The sequence below is a fragment of the Cygnus olor genome, chromosome Z (genome assembly GCF_009769625.2).
Source record: "Cygnus olor isolate bCygOlo1 chromosome Z, bCygOlo1.pri.v2, whole genome shotgun sequence".
In the NCBI taxonomy this organism is placed as follows: domain Eukaryota; kingdom Metazoa; phylum Chordata; class Aves; order Anseriformes; family Anatidae; genus Cygnus; species Cygnus olor.
In genome coordinates, this window is record NC_049198.1 from 34910261 (window position 1) to 34927085 (window position 16825).

Below are 16825 nucleotides of genomic sequence, written 5' to 3' on the forward strand. Positions count from 1 at the left end.
AAGTCACAGGTGATTCAGAAATTATAGCCTTCTGGTAAAGTGTCAGTTAAATTCAGAAGAGTTGTTCAAACAGTTGACCATTCACTTAAAAAGTTCCTCTGAGTTTAGATGAAACTTCTTCTGAAAAGTTTTAGTGACTTGGTGCCTTATTTTACTTCACAGAATGACCTGATTTTGGATTTTAATCTAATTGAATTCTGACTATGTTTCGGTTGTAATATGCTTTTGTTTGGAAAGATTTGCTATTCTGACAAGTGCTGTAAGCAAAAATAAAACATTTCTAGAGTAATGAGGACTAACCATTTAGTATACTAAAAGCACTACAGCTAAGTATTTTAGTGTTACTAACATATAACAGTATTAAGCTAACTGTTACATAAACTGTAAGACAATACTGGGAAATCTGAAGTGTCATACATAAACGTCTGTCATATATATTCTTTATTGAACTACTTGTTCAAAATAAAAATGAGTGCTGTGTATCAGCACAAAATTAAGTGAAAAACATGTATGGAAACAAGCTGTCAGTGAAATTGAGGAAACATGAGCTCATTTCTAAAAACTAAAATAATTATTTGAAAAATAATCAAAGCTGTAGAATTCTTCATAGGATTTGAAGTATTGTACATATGAAACCATTACAAACAAGCACTAAAAAGAGGCAGAACACCTTCCTTTTCCTCATAAATCTCAAATGACTTCCTTCTCCAAACTATGAGGAAAACAGAGTTTGCTTTTCATTACTAAGAATGTTAATAGGAAAAAAATCATGATTAAACCAAGTGTGATTAGGGGGGAGAGAAAGAGAATTATAATTACAGATAACAAAGCTGATAGCATAAGCACAAAGGTCCAGAGTTTGTTTTCAGCTGCCTAAGTCTGTCCATTCCTGGAGAAAAAAGACTGGCTGATAAATGTAGTTGTTTTTATAGAATCATAGGTGGGGTGAGGTTGGAAAGGGCTTCTGGAGGTCATCTGTCCCAAACCCCCCTGCTCAAGCAGGAGCCGCTTGCCCAGGACCACGTCCAGATGGCTTCTGCCTATCTGCAAGGAAGGAGAAACCACAGCCTCTCTGGGCAACCTGTGCCAGTGCTCAGTGAGCTTCACAGTGGAAAAGCGCTTCATGACGTTCAGATAGAGCCTCCTGTGCTTCCGTTTGTGCCCACTGCCTCCAGTCCCAGCACTGGGCACCACAGAAAGGAGCCTGGCTCCTGTCCGCACCCTCCCTTCAGGTATTTATCAGCAGTGATACGATCCCCCCCACCCCGAGCTTCCTCTTCTCCAGGCTGAAGACTCCCAGCTCTCCCAGCCTTTCCTCGTGTGAGATCAGCTCCACTCCACTGATCACTTTTGTTGCCCTTTGTTGGGCCGTCTCTGGTAGCTCCAGGTCTCTCTTGTACTGGGGAGCCCAGAACTGGACCCAGTGCTCCAGGTGTGGCGTCGCCAGTGCTGAACCAAGGGAAAGGATCACCTCCCTTCATGTGCTGACTGTACTTCCCCTCGTGCAGCCGAGGATACCCTTCACCATTTTTGCCACAAGGACACGTTGCTGGCTCATGGCCTGGTTGGTTTCCAACAGGACCCGCAGGTCCCTTTCTGCAGAGCTGTTTCCAGCTGGGTGACCCCCGACATGTGCTGGTGCCTGGGGTGGTTGTTCTGCAGACACAGGACTCTGCACTTCTTCCCCTTGTTGAACTTCACGAGGTTCCTGGCAGGCATTTCTCAAGCTTGTCCAGGTTCCTCTGGATGGCAGCATGACACTCTGGTTTGTCAATCAGTGCTCCAAGTTTTTTGTTGTCAGCAATGTTAGGGTTTGCTCTGCCCCTTCAGCCATATCGTTAATAAATTTTCTCCCAGTTCTGATTGCCGTTACTAGGGTCTTTCTTATTTGAAAGAGGTAACTTTTATAGTCAGTGGAATAAACTCATTTCCAGAGTTTTCCTGCTTTGGATTTGTTCAAAAACTGATACACCTGCTGCCTGACAAGAAACACCACGGAGGTGTGATTCTTCATCCTTTTATTTTGTATTAGAGCAGCGGTTAGAGTTTCTGTGGTTTTAGTTCCTTAATGGCTGTGGATGTGATTCATAATGCATCTGGTGCTTACATGTACATCATAGTTATTAAGCAGCAATTCGTGACTGTTCCTGCATTTTTACCCTATCCTTAGTTGAAAGAAAAAAAAGCTGTGTAAGATGCTTGTAGAAGTTTTTGTGCAGTAATGTGCTTTTAAGAAAGACTGCCTGCTGTGCTAGCTTTTGAACCAGTAGCATGAATCTCCATGAGATTGCTATCTGTGGTTTCAGATCAATTTTGGAAGCTGAAATTGAAATTGATCAGAAATCTGAAATTGATTGTGTGCATTGAAGTTACTATCTGCAAGTGGAGGGAGACTGGAAATGTAACTAGTACCAAGGAAAAGAGGCAGCCAAGGAAAGGACGGCTTGGCAACATGATGGGAAGAATTAGCTGATGAGTAGAACAGAAGCTGCTTTTTCCATGATAGTGCCTGCTGAAACACATTTCAATAGAGCCATTTCATGTAGTTTCCAATATTGTATTATTGACTCATGGAGTGGATTGTGAAGGGCACTGGTTGGTGTCAGAGGCCAGTGCTGTGTATTAAAGCTGTATACAAAGCTGGTAGCATTCTGGCCTTGCCTCATCTGTTTCCTGGGATGTCACCAGATTGCAACAGAGGGTGATTGTTTTCTGAGTTTGCTGAGTATTCATGGTAGCTTGGACCCAACAGGTAATCAAAGACTTGAGCTGGGATAGAGAACGATATTATGAGGAGCATTCTCATTTATTTCGTCTTTCTGGATTTGCTCATTCTTTGTTTATTTAAGGAGAAGTGACATTATTTGTGTAATTAACATACAAATGTATTGCTTATGAAAGTGTCAGTTTTGGCAGTTATAACACTGGAAGTTCTGTTCTGTGGAGAACAACAGTTCAAGCCTGCATATTGCAGTCTACCAATCTGTTACGTCTGGGAAGGTGGGATTGTCCAGTCCTTTTTTTTCTGTTGTTTTCCCTTCCTTTTCATGCATCACATCGGAATATCAATTACAACAATAACATTTGTCACGAGTATTTATTTACTAGGAATTTGAGTGGCCGCTGGTCAGCTGATTGTACAAATCCATGCTGCAAATGGGAAAAAAAGCAAATAAACAATGTATATCATAGTTTGACATGTAAGCTGATGTTGCTGCCAGAAATAGCAACAAAACCCTAGAATGAAATTCTCCTTCTCTTGTATTTCGCTTAGACTTTGTCCTGACATGCCTAGGAGCCCATTTAAAATGACCATAAATAGGAAATCATATTCCCCACACTGTAGATGAGATGCCTATAGTTACTTAATACTGAGAGCTAAATTAGCTTTATTTGTACTGAGATGTTTCAGCTGGCTGAAGACATCCCTTTTTTTTAGGATATTACTGAAAATCTACAAAAAATAATTAATTTAAAAATGTGACTATGGTCTTTAATCAGTTTTGTTTAATTTAATCGAGGAAAATAATGCTCCAATATTCATAAGAACAGGACTCATGGTTTTAAGTGTAAAAATTTATGTAAGTTTGTTTTTGCAAAATTTCTGCTGTCTGATAACTTCTATGTGAGAATAGAGTATATCCATTGACCTTTTATGTGCATTAACATCACTCATTCTGATATGCATCTTTGCTAAATTAAAATAGTGTAATATTAGATGTATGGCTTTTTCTTGTCATGAGTTTATCGCATATCTGCATGTTTCTATAACATTTTAAATGTTATGTGAAGCACTTCAAGGTGTACCTTTTGAAGGTTCAAATAATATAGTATTCATTGAAGTACTTATTAATTGGTAGTATTTTCATCTATTATTGCACATAACTGAAACAAAACATGTCATGTTTGAACTTTCCATATTATTCTTCCTTTTGTTCCTCCTTCTGTTATTACTGTCTTTGTAACTCATTGATCAGTAACTCTTGGTAGTCACACCTGTGCCTTACCTGGTGTTGTGTATATATATACAAATTATTCTAAATGCTGTGTGGTAAAAATCTCACACCTTTGAGGATGGTGGCTAAATTGCTGTACCTATCTTATTGATGACATTTTTATTTTGTATGACTAATAGCATTAAGTCATAAAATCAGAATCATTTAGAATCGAAAAAATCTTAAAGATAATCACCTACCAAGTCCGTTCACTAACTCATGTCCATTAGTGCCATAGAATCATAAGTCACTGTTTGAAAACTCTTTCCTTAGCAGTGTTGCATCCTTGCCATGTAGTTTCTCTGTGTTTCAAGGAAAAGAATGTGTAACTACTGCCTTTATGTGGATACAGCACTTTCCTACAGTTATGATTATTGTTATTCTGAAGACTGACTGCTGCAGGTATCTTTTTCATTCTCCTTTTTCTTTAAAAACGTTTTCTTCCTGGTGTACTTAATGTATAATGTTTGTATGTCTCAAATCTATCACTGTTGCTGTCTTTTATATCTTCCCCCCCGACCCCTTCTGTTAAAATAAGGCGAGGTTTTCCAATAATACATTCAAATTTGTGACTTTTAAACTACTAGTTTAGAGGACAGTGTGGGAGCAGGAAATTCAGTCTTTTGCCATTCATGCAATAGATTAAAATATCTTCACTTGTTTTCCTTAGAAGATGAAATTAAAGATGAGCAAAAGTAGCAGTGAACCTTTTTTGTCTTTATAACATTGTTAATTAATTAGGTTTCAATTCTGATCTTGTGGAACTAAAGCTAATCTTTTTGTCCTAGACCTTGTAAGGTTTCAAACCTTATCAACCGATTATACTCTAGAGGGGTTAAAATAGTACTAGCTTGCCTCATTATCTGCACTTGAAAATCTTCAGCTTGCTGTGCAAATCTGTATTAAAGCCCCTTTAATGGGTCCAATTGGAAGAAGCATAATTCTACCTTTAAGCATTAATTAATGCTAATAAATTTTTCTTAACTTTTGTACTTTCACCTGACTGTATTTTTCTTTGTAATAAAATGCTGTTACTAAATTAAGACAAATGTATACACACACATTATTACCATCTTAACATTTTATTTCCAGTAGCAGATAACCTTGATTATTCTTATGTAATGGGGGACATGAGAATAATTTCAGTAATAGGGAGTTTGGCTGAATGTGTCAGCGGTGATGAGATTATGTGGAGTTTGTAAACTCATGCAAAAAAGTTTCTCCAGTGAATGAGATTTATAGATAACGCAAGTGAACAGTATCTGAGGACACAGACATTTTTTTTCTTCAAAAAGTTTTTTTAACTCAAGTTGTACCTTGGAAAATAGTTCATCATTCAGTGGTGGAACCGGTTTGTTAGATGTAGCCCTTTCAGACCTCACTGGTGAATTATCATGTGTCTTTGTATTTTACTGCTTGCCATCTTCTAGTTAGCATTCTCATAACGAGATTTCTTTCCCTTAATTTTAAGGAACTGGCCTGAGTGAGAAAGACAAGGGGGAAAATATATTTCTATTTCTATTTCAAATACTTGAATGTTGCTGATTTTGGTTTATTGATACGAGGCTACCTGAGGTAGGCAGTGTGATGACTATGGCTAATACCTGTGGGCATGTTTGTCTGAAGAAATTAATAAGCAGTAAATTACAGTGTGCCTTTACAGCTCATTAGTACTTTTGTGTGAATTCCCAACAGGAATGCTTTCTCTGCAAGTTGAAAATGTGTTTCTGTGTGCTAGCTTACTCAGTTCTGAGGAAGGAGTTCTCCCATTTAATCTACCAGAGAGCAGCTATATTGGGTGATGGTACAGGTATGCTGTAAAGCCACACTTGATTTTCATTAATTTGCCTGAGTGGCCAAGCCTGAAGTTGTCTAAAGCTTCTTGATCTTTATTACTCTGCCTTCCTGTTCTAAGTTGTGTTTTTAGCCTGAAATGACAGCTGCACTCAGATTAGACGGGAAAAAAGTACAGTGAATGAAGAAAAGTAATGTTAATCGTCCTGTGCCAGTTCTACTGGTGTGAAATGCTTGATTCTTGTGTTAGCAAAGCTCAATATAAGTCTGGAAAGGAGTAAGAGAGATTTTTCTGTGGGCCTCATTGTTACGATCTTGTTTGTCCTCTAGGGGTTTGAGGTATAGTTTGAGAATTTCCTGTCCAGTTCAGGTAAGAACAATTATCATGTAGCCAGTCAGAGAAAAGATGGGATAGCCTTTTTTATACAGATAAAAATGGATTGTAAAGTAATTGGAAACTGTTTATAAGGTAGAAGAAACTGACTTCTTAACCGTTTAGTGTATTATGTTTGCTTTAGTGAAACACTTTTTTTTTTTTTAATTGTAAAATCAGTATAGTGAGTGGGTGAAGCTGGATTTTATTCCCCCCTTTAAGAACATTGTTGGTGAGGAATCTTTTCATATATCATGGCTTCTTACTTGAATACAGGCAGATTTGCTCACATTTGAGAAAACCCGTGTTCCTTAAGGACAGGGTAGCAGAAGGCAGCGTGCCCTTTGAGTTGCAGTACTGCCCATATGAATCTGCTGACCACACATAGGAAGGAGCTTGTCAGAAAAGTTGATCATAGCAACAGCTGTTCTTTATTTACTACACCTGATCTGGCAATGTTGATGTATGTGAGTGTAATGAAATATTGCTGTGTCAGGAGTAAATGCTTGTAGGTGTCCTTTCCTGCAGAACTCATAGTCATACACAGTTCCAAAGGCAGAGGCTGTCTTGCTCTGAGGACCTTCTGCAGTCCTTGCAGAGGAGGGCAATGTAGGAAAAATACCCAGTTCCATCAAGATCATGCTCTGCAATGAAGAGAAGAGAAAAAAAATTCAGCAAATTATTGGTTTTCATTTGGAATTAGTGGGCTGAATAAGGCATAAGGAGATATTTGGGATTCTCTGCTGCCTGACCCAGAGGGCTGGGCTGCATCATTTTTAATATATGTCTGCTAAGGAGAGGTGGAGGAGTAGAGAATGTGTCAATGTGTTTTGTGATCCGGGGGTTGGCCTCTTCTCACAGATAACTGGACTAGAGGGAATGGCCTCAAGCTGTGCCAGGGGAGGCTTAGGTTAGAAATTAGGACAAATTTCTTTTCAGGAAGAGCAGTCAGGCATTGGAACAGGCTGCCCAGGGAGGTGGTGGAGTCACCATCCCTGGGGGTGTTTAAGGAAAGGTTGGACTTGGTACTTAGGGACATGATTTAGTGGATGATATTGGTGGTAGGGGGATGGTTGGACTAGATGATCTTGGAGGTCTTTTCCAACCTTAATGATTCTGTGATTCACTGTGCTGCTTTACAGAACAGTTTTTACAGGTCCCATAGAAAATCCAGTCTGACCTGATGCTGAGAACCACTAGACAAAAGAGGAAAGGGGATTTATTCAGAGCAGCTGACGGTTAAGGTGATGTTAGAGCTGTGGCAAGATTGTCAGTATCGATTATATTGTCAGTGTTAGTTACCCTGAGAGCTGTCATATCCTCATTAGAGGAAAATGGCCCATTAATCTTTAAATCTAGCAGGTGCATTACTGCAATACATGCTATACTGGGAGAGATGCTGGTTTTAGTGTGAAGCTACAGCTTTTCCTTTCAGCAGTGCCGCTTCATTTCCAAACTAGTGTGTTCTTGTGAAAAGGTTCCCCTTCTAGGGCAGGGAGCTTGTGCGTACGTTGTTTCAGATATGGCACATCTATTGCACCCATGCCAGAAACAGTATTTGGCTCCCACTGTCAGTACAAAAACAGCTGCTGGCAATGCTTGCCTTATGCCTCTGCAGCAGAAGGAACAAGCAGAAGTGATGCATAAGATTGTAGGAGATGGTAAGAAGTGAGAAAAATTGTGTAACTTTGTTTCTAATGAACAAGGTAAGGAAAGTGCTGTGAAGTAGTTGTAAGAGCATCTCAAATGAAACACAGTGGTGCATGTCATAAGGTTTTGTCAGTGCTGTCATCTGCTTAGCAGATTTTTGGCTAGAATTTGTTCTTTTGCTGCTAGTGAAAGCAAGATGCTAGAGTTGCAAAACTACATGATGTTGCTACATGAAGTCCCAGTGTATTTCCACCACATGTTGAAATACTGAGAAATTCTGTTGGGTGGTATAATTAAGATAGCAAAATTTGCCGAAGATACCCAATTAATCACATCAGACAAGTCTAAAGAGCACAATGGGGAACATAGCGTTCATAATGGATTATACTGTTTGACCCTTACTTAATCTATGGGTCAGGTGAGAATTCAGGTGCAAGACCAGCCAGTGGCAGAGGAGCAAGAATATATTCCCCACCTGCAAAATGGCATCAGCTGCTTATATTTCTGATCTGCTTCTCTGTAGAGCCATTTCACCTGGTACACTTGAAACAAAAAAAAAAACAAAACCAACCTTCTTTACAGGATCTTCACTTACTTTTCTTCCTCCTGAAAAACAAACAAACAAACAAACAAACAAACAAAAACAACAAAGAAAGCCAAAAAAAGACCTACCTTGTTTCTTTAACACATAAATGGTAGGTAAACACATTTGAATGGGCAGTGTTTTCAGCATTTTTTTTTATACATCTCTAGGTTATGTTTTATTTCATGTCTATTATTGATAGAAATAGAAGTTCTAATATTCTCATTAATGTTGGGAATGGATTTCCTGATGTCTTCTGGCAGCTTCATACTTCTTTTTATTAGGTAAATCCTTTTAAATTGTTTCTTCTTGGGGAGTCCTGGAGCATGGGATGGGATAAAGGAGAACAAACAAACTTTTGGTGCTATGAAAATCAAGTGGACTCTTGCACTTCAGTTCCCCTCTCCTTGCTGTTTTTTTTTTTTTTTGTTAAAGATTGTTATAGCTTAAGGGCAAACATGAAAAGCAGGAATTAATAGTGAGATATGTACTCATAATACTGTTGCACAAGTTACATTTTTATCCATTATACACATCAGTTGTTTTTTTACCTTGTTTTTTCTGTCCTTGTTAGGAGACAAGTTCTAAGTTGAATAGGTGTTTGTGAATGAAGGCATCATGTTACTCTAGAATCAGGTAGCAGTGCCAGCATTTTACTTTTGGAGCTGTATGGATTTAAAAATAATTGCATTTTGTATCATAACTGGCTAGTGTCATTTTGACTATGAAAGGACAGCATACAGATTGCTAAGTGCATCAGATGACTTCTATAACATATGGCTACCTTTTCATGAATTATTTACGTAGAACTTCTGGTCATCCTACATCTGAAAATAATTAAAGAACCTAATGAATAGTCATGAGATGAAAGTGGATTTATTTTGTTTGATTTTATTTTTTTCTTTTGTGCTCTTTCTGTGGGAGAACTATCTGAATATGACTAGGAATATTACTTGTTAATCGTGCTTCTGAGTGTTCAAGTTTAGAACAATGAAGTTCAAAAAATATAAAGAGAAATTTGAGAAAACAAGGAAAGATGTGAAGTGTTGCCAGTACATTTTTAGTGGCACCTAGTTAATTTGCAGTTCCTGCCAGAAGAAAGGAAAGTTGGAAACAAGGGGAGAAAGTTAGGACTGTGGTAAGCTGACCTCAAGTACTTGGTGACAAAAGGGAGAAAATACGTATGTAGAAGTTGAAGGAAAAATTGTGGGGAGAGGCATTTTGAAAGAGAGAATAATAAATTTGTGCTTACTTAAGTTGTAATAAAGTAAATTAATTAGTAAATTAATTTTGTTTAAGGTCTTGGTATTTCATAAAAAGTCATGTTTAGGAGTTCCTCATCAGTTCCAGTTACCTTGTTATCATTCATTTTTATCTTTTATGTAGTACATAACAAGTGTACTACTGCACAGTGAAAGCTTCTTACAAAGAATGTGAACCAAGAAGTTACAGAACTTGATTTTTGTTTGTTACCCAAAAGACAGCTTTTACCATTGGTAGTGGAAATTGAATGCATGTCCCTTCATTTCAGTCATATATGGAGACTTAATATTGAGTTGTAGAGACTTAAGGCTTTTCATTAAGTGGTTCAGCAGCCTGTTACAGAAATCAGGTGTGTTGTGACATTTCTGTTGCATTAGCAGCAGCAGTGAAGAATCACCTATCGCTAGGCGTCTGAGTTAACTTATTGATATGAAATAAAATGCACTCTTACCTACATTTTGTGAACCTGCATAGAGGCACGTAGGGAGTACTGATAACAATCTGGTAACATTTTACACAGCGGTACCATGAATAATCTTCCTCCACTCCAAAATGTGGAAACACTTACATAGTAATAGTACGTACAACTCTTGTTTCATAGTCCTTTCTGCATGCTTTTTATGTAGTGATTACAAATATTTCACTGAAGACTAGAAGTTCAATGAGGATATCTCTAAGAACATCAAACAGTCTATTACTCTTGGTCATTGTAAATGCTGATACTCTTTTTGAAAACAGACTCCTAGCATTATTATGTTACTTTCACTGTCTTGCACAACGTAGTATACCGTCTAAATTCAGGCTGCATAAAAATGAATTTCAGTTTAAAAATATATCTTTTTATTTATATATTCACAATAAATATTGACAGAAAATTGTAGCAAGATACTGACATGACTCTGGTGTGCTTCCTTTCAGAGAAAGGAGCTTCTCCTTTCAGAGAAAAAGAACTTTTTCTCTTTATATCTTGATCTGCAGCTTAGCATGTGATTTTTCTTCCCTTGCTGATTGACATGAAAGTATTTAAAATAGAAGTAGTTATTTCCAGTAAATAACTGGATATTGTTAAGGAAAAACAAAAAAGAAAAAAAAAGAAGCAAAAACAAACAAACAAACAAAAAAGCCACCTGTATTGTTTTGTGGCAAAAGAGGTACCATGAGAAAAGGTAAAAATGAGTTCTGGAACAACAGTCCTCTTGAACATCAGAAGATGTGCTCCAGCAGCTCACGGTGTTTCTTTCTTTGTATGTGCTGTTGCCTGTAGCATTCTGGGTGCCAACAGTATACAAGGGATACTCTTTGATTCTTCTCAGTGAAGCAAAAGGGTATCAGCAGATTCCTTGGGTTTTCTGTAGAGCGAATTCACTTGTAGAATACAGTTTTATTTCGTGTATTTGGAAGCTTGTCAATGGAAAAATCTTCGCATACTCTAGTTGTCTTAGTTACATATATTTTTTATAGTTTTTGGGCAGGAGGCTGTCAACAGCCTATTGAACTTTGCTTTTGTCCTGTTGTATTCAAACAAGCACAATTGCAGTCAATGCAGAATTTTAAGATTGTTCTTGTGTAGCATTAACCTGTCTTTTATGCTATCTAGACAAAAACAGTAGATACAGTAGGAATAGATGAATTCCTGATGAGTGTTTTTATCTGGTGAAGTCTGTCAAAATAACCTCATGTGGGAGGTTGCCCCATGTGTTTGATCACATTTTTTTTTTTCCTGCTGTTTCACTTGCCTACCAGAGTAGGATAGTCTTTTAGGAACACTGATTATTTTCTCTGCTTTAAGAAATCAGTCTTTACTCTATTATTCTTACAAGGTAATTCATGGGCTGAGGAAATAAAGTGCAAAAACAGCTGCCCAGGCAAAGGCAGATGATAATTTGCTTAATTTTCTGTATCTTAGAAATTCTTCCTCATGACCCTTATTTCTACCCAGTCATGGCTCCTGAGTAATACTCCTGTGTTGTTTTTTTTTTCCTGTTCTTTATAAGTGTGTGAAGTGAGCAGATATGAGAGTAAAAGTTCATTTCATTTAGAGGAAAAGATAAGAGCATACAAGATGGTAGCCAGGTAATATGCTTTGAAACATAACAAGATTTTTTTTCATGCAGATATAGCTTACCTAAATAATGTTTCACTACTGCTGCAGTAGTTGACTTTGTAGACCATTCAGGTGAGTTTGCTGCACGGTGATTGATATGGTGTAGTTGCCTTTTGTTTGATTTAAAGTCTTACGTGGGTCAGTTGTGGGGTAGGTAATTAATGTGCTAGTCTGATTCAGGATAATCTGATTATGCTGCAAAGTAAGTAGTTTATTTGAGTTTAAAATTCCATCCCAGCAATATTGAACAAACATTTTAAGTAGCTCGTTGCACTTTTGTTGTATCTTTGTACCTCCATTATTCTTCAAACTGCTGTAAAACATTGTGTTCCTGACAGGTCCCAAAGATCTTTCTGGTTTTGCTTTACAAATGTGTGTTCTATATACATGTTTAATGTATGCTTTATATATATGTGTGTGTGTGTGTATATATATATAAACACGTATGCATACACACTTTTTCAGCATGGTGTAGCTTGTGTACTCAATTGGATGCCTTAAAGAGCTGGAGCTGAACTTTGAGATTCTGTATGTGCATATTTGTGAATCTTAAACTCTATTAGAGCCAACAGAGTCTTTTGGATAGGTAGAATTTCTAGGGTAATTCTTTCAATGTAGACTTTGTCTTGATAAACATTAAACAAGCAGCAATGAACTAGAGGGAAGACTCAAAGGAGCCACTTACTCAAAGCCTGTGAGGACTGAGGGATTGAGAAGGGAGGCAAACCAAGTAATGCTTTCCATGGTAATGTGGAATCACGTGTTTTAAAAGATGCAACTTAATCATTATCTGCCAGCAATGACTTGTTCCTGTAACTGTAATAATATGTCAGAAGAACAAATATTTTGTTTTTTGAATAGTTAAATCTTGTCTGGTAGGTTCAAAATATGCAAGAGAGGAGTCCTTGGTAAAGATGAGTTTTCTCAATTTCCCTGTTCCTTCCGTAGTATCTGGTGAATGCATGCTGTCATCCTGGCAGTATATACTAATTTGTAAGGACCAAAATACAAATGTTCTTGTCAAAAAGAGACAGGAATTTAAAAATAAAAAGAAAGCAAATAAACAGAAAAAGGAAAAGAAAAAAAAAGAACTGGTAGAGTTTTTGGGTTTGTCCTACATGGTTATGCAAAAATATTTCTAAGCAAATGAGAAAAATGCACAGACTGATTTTTAGCACATTACATTTCCAATATACTTTTAACTGCACACACATGTACGTATATAAAATGTGAGCAGGCGTATATATACACACATATATAAAAATCAAATCTAAAATATTGTGTGCAGTCTTCTAAACTTGCCGATAGTACTTTAACAATTTGAACATCGAGAAATTAGCATTGCATATTCACACTCTATTTATGAATAAGTTGTAGTATCCTGAATAACAAATTACCCAGGCTAAGAAGGTTTATGCACTGTGGTATGATTCTGAGAAAAGTTTCATATAAATTTCTGACTCTGAAATTCAGGTTTAGTTTTATTTTGGAAGAAATGGAAGAATGGTTATGAATCTATAATCTCAGAAAAACTTTAACTGGAGTGTTTTTGTTCAAAGTGCCAATGCTGTAGAATGAGTCTCTGTAGGGGAGTTAGTTATATTATAAAAATAAATAACTACACTAGAGGTTCAAGATTAAATTACCAATTAAACACTGTTTTAAATACAAGCTGGTTCTGTATCTTCACAGTTGAGTCTTTACATGACAGAACTGTTTGTAAAAAGGTGTATTAATGAAATCCTCTGGGTATTTTTTTGTCTGGTTGGTTGGTTGGTTTGAATTAATGACATGTGAGGAAAAATTCCAAGACATGAGAGTATGAGGTTTCTGTATTTTCTTTCACTTTTCTTTTGATTTTACTCTCATTTTTCCATTCTCTTTAATTCATGTTCACATTCTTTTCCACCTTTTTAAAAAGCTCTGTTAGAAAGTCTGTCATTTTGTATATTCTACTATGGCTGCTACCTACCACAAGATAGGTGTTTTTTTCCCCCCCCCCCTTTTTTTTTTCCCTTCTTGATAAACTTAAAATTTCAGTGTGGAAAAATAAAATACTCCTCATGCCTCCCTACACTATTTATTAGACATTATCCGTTCATGGTTGTTTGTTTTTGGTATTTGCTACAGAGGTTAGCTGTATTCCATTCTCTTTCTCATTATTCTCAAACTGCTTTTTAGGGTTTGTTCTTGCTTGGAAATATTTTCTTCTCTGTAGTGTGGTATGTTTCATTTTGTAAAACACATTACCAAATTTAGAACTGTGTGTGGATAGAAGTATTGGTCAGAGGGATAAGTTAATTGCTACATTTGTGGGAACGACGTATAGAACAGATTTGAGGCTGATGATAGGAGGAAAAGTAGAAAATAAAAGTATCTGCAAGAAAGGTGAGGATGTGTTGTGTAGGAAAAAGGGAGGAAGTCCACAGAAGAGGAGCAGATATTCAAAGTAATTCAGAAGTTACAGCAAAGGTCTCTGTTAAGTAAAAGATGAAACCAGCAAAAAATGAAGTGATACATTAAATGACTAAGTATTTTGCTAAATGCATAGACTAATTTCACAGCCTATCTTCAAATATATTTTTCTGGAGCATTTCTGTCACTGTAGTTCACAAGTGGCTTAGGTGATAATTGGCAAAGAAATAATTCCTACTAGTCTTAGTCTTAAAATCAAATACGTGAAATCAGTGTGATTTTTTTTTTTTTAATGTTTTGACTCCAGTAATACTGAAAAAGGTGTTTTACTGGTTGTTAAGAGTTTTCAAATGTTACAACATAATGCATAAGACAGAGAAGAACATTCTTATCTTGAGGAGACACTGGTTTTCAGGCCAGTACTCAAACTCTCAAAATTAACCCATCCTTCTGTGAGGATTGCATTGTGGACATATTGCTGGTGGGGTGTGGGTGCTCTGGATTCCAACGCACAGATACTATCAAACGTGCTGAGCAAGTGCTGCCTACCCCTGCACAGCTTGCTTGTATCCATGACTGCTGGCTGTACTATGCATGTTTTTTTGTTGTAGGTGAATTACTTAGAGTTCAGTGGCAACATATGTACTGTTTACCCTGTTAAGTGTAGGTTTAAAATCAATGATTGTTGGTTAGGATTTCAACTACATTGTTCTGTGTGTGCTTTTGTTCTCAGCATGTTTTCATTCTTTTTCATGTCTGACATACACATGAATCAGGATTAACCATTTGGAGTTTACAAACCTTTATGCATGTTACCAGCAATATTTTGGAATAATCCTCTTATTGATCATTTTTTGTGTTTCTGAGCATGTTTTATTTACTTTGGATATTAAGGGCAAAGCAGTTGCATTTTTATCCTCAAACAAAAGTTTCTTCTGTTTCGTAATACAGTTACAGTGTTGCTGCTAGGAAAACGTAACAGATAAATGCTGTTTTGATTTAGGGCAAGGGACAAAACAATACATGAAATTAAACCAGGCTCCTGAAGAAAAATGCAGAGTGCTAATATACATTAAAGACTGAGAATGCTTTAATATGAATATCTTAAAAACAGAATGCAAAAATCTAACACAGAAACTTGAAGTTTTATTTATTTTTTTTTAATGGCCATGAGTCTCTATTACGTGCAGCACACAAAACTGTTGCCTGTGTTCAGTGGAGTTGTCTTCCTTGCTTTGAGCTGCAAATTCAGTTAGATTTAATTCTTTTCATACAGATATTATATATCGTAATCTGGCTCCCTCACTTAATAGTTGTTTTTCATTATTGTCATGAATTTTGGAGAGTTTTCAACTCTACTTTTTGGCTAGATTTTTGGTACATTGAAAGTGCAAATGAAATTTTAATGTATTCTTAATTCTCAACTACAAATATCATTTCTACAAATGGCTGTTTTTGTCTATCTTGACTGAAAATTTTCTCTTTGGTTCTACACTTATGGGCTTTTTTGTTCAGTCGCAGCAAGCTATTCAGTTCCACGTTTACATTATTGTGTCTAATGGTGATGCTGTTTTGGGTACGAGTGAAGTAGTAACAAAATGAAAAGAATACTGAAAATCTATCATACTACATATGATAGATTGTTACATGACATAGGTCTAAAATGGTTTCAGCACATGCATGTTCTTTTACAATTGCTTCTTGTCTAACAGATTTATTTTTCTAATAGAGACTCTCAGGACAGCAGCAAGAGATAAACAACTTAATACAGAGAAAAATTGCTGTGGATGAAGAAAATGCCCGTTTGAAGAATGAATTCAGTAACTTGAACCAGAAATTTAAAGATAAAAGTGAAGAACTTAAGGTATATTGACTTGTACATAGTTTTATAAGACTGTAGCTTTGAAGTAGTTCTTTAAGCAGTGTCAGCCTTTGTGGCACAGAAAGTGACAAGCTTGGAGAAGAAATTGCCTTAGGCCTTGCTATACCTTACCGTTTTCTCACATACCAACTCCGAGGAAGATGCTTTAAAGCCAAGAATCCAAGCTTTATAACTTTCAGATAAATAGTTAATGATGGAAATGGAGCAAAGAAAGTAGGAGTGTGAAGATGTGGCTTCTTGTAATTAGATTCTGATGGGACTGGCATTATTAATTGATAAAGCCGAGGTCTGGGAGGATATGTCTGTGTGGGTCTCAAAAATAGCTGGGGACAGCATCAAAGGCAGCTTGATCAATTAATGGGCTCTTTGCAAATGTGTACTCATCAAAGCTGTCATCCAGCTAAAAAATATGACCCTTCCACCTGCATGAAAGAGGCCAATAAAAGTACACAGGTGACCTTGGCCATCAAATATAGAAGAAGCTGCTGTGAGGGTAAAACTGCACAGTTTATATTTGCTGATTAGTTCTCACTTTTTTTGTTTATCGCCCCTTGTGGTACTGTTCTACAGGACACCGAGGAGTGTGCACAGAAGAAGGAAGAGCAAAACAGACTGGTTATAAAAAACCTGGAGGAGGAAAATAAGGGATTAAATACACGCTGTGCTGACCTGCTAAATGACCTGGAGAAACTGAGGAAGCAGGAGGTACAATGGAAAACAGAAAAATCTGGCAGTGATGCCAGAATAAAGGTACAAAGTGGAATGG

At 36.9% G+C, this 16825-nt stretch overlaps 1 protein-coding gene across 3 annotated transcripts in view; it reads left to right on the forward strand.

Moving 5' to 3' along the window:
- Positions 1 to 16825, forward strand: part of CNTLN (centlein) — a 207598-nt gene that overhangs the window by 32225 nt on the left and 158548 nt on the right. For all 3 annotated transcript variants that reach the window (XM_040540984.1, XM_040540985.1, XM_040540986.1), the window contains exons 4-5: positions 15907 to 16041; positions 16630 to 16809. In XM_040540984.1, coding sequence (XP_040396918.1) covers positions 15907 to 16041; positions 16630 to 16809 — 315 coding nt within the window. The remainder of the gene's footprint in view (positions 1 to 15906; positions 16042 to 16629; positions 16810 to 16825) is intronic.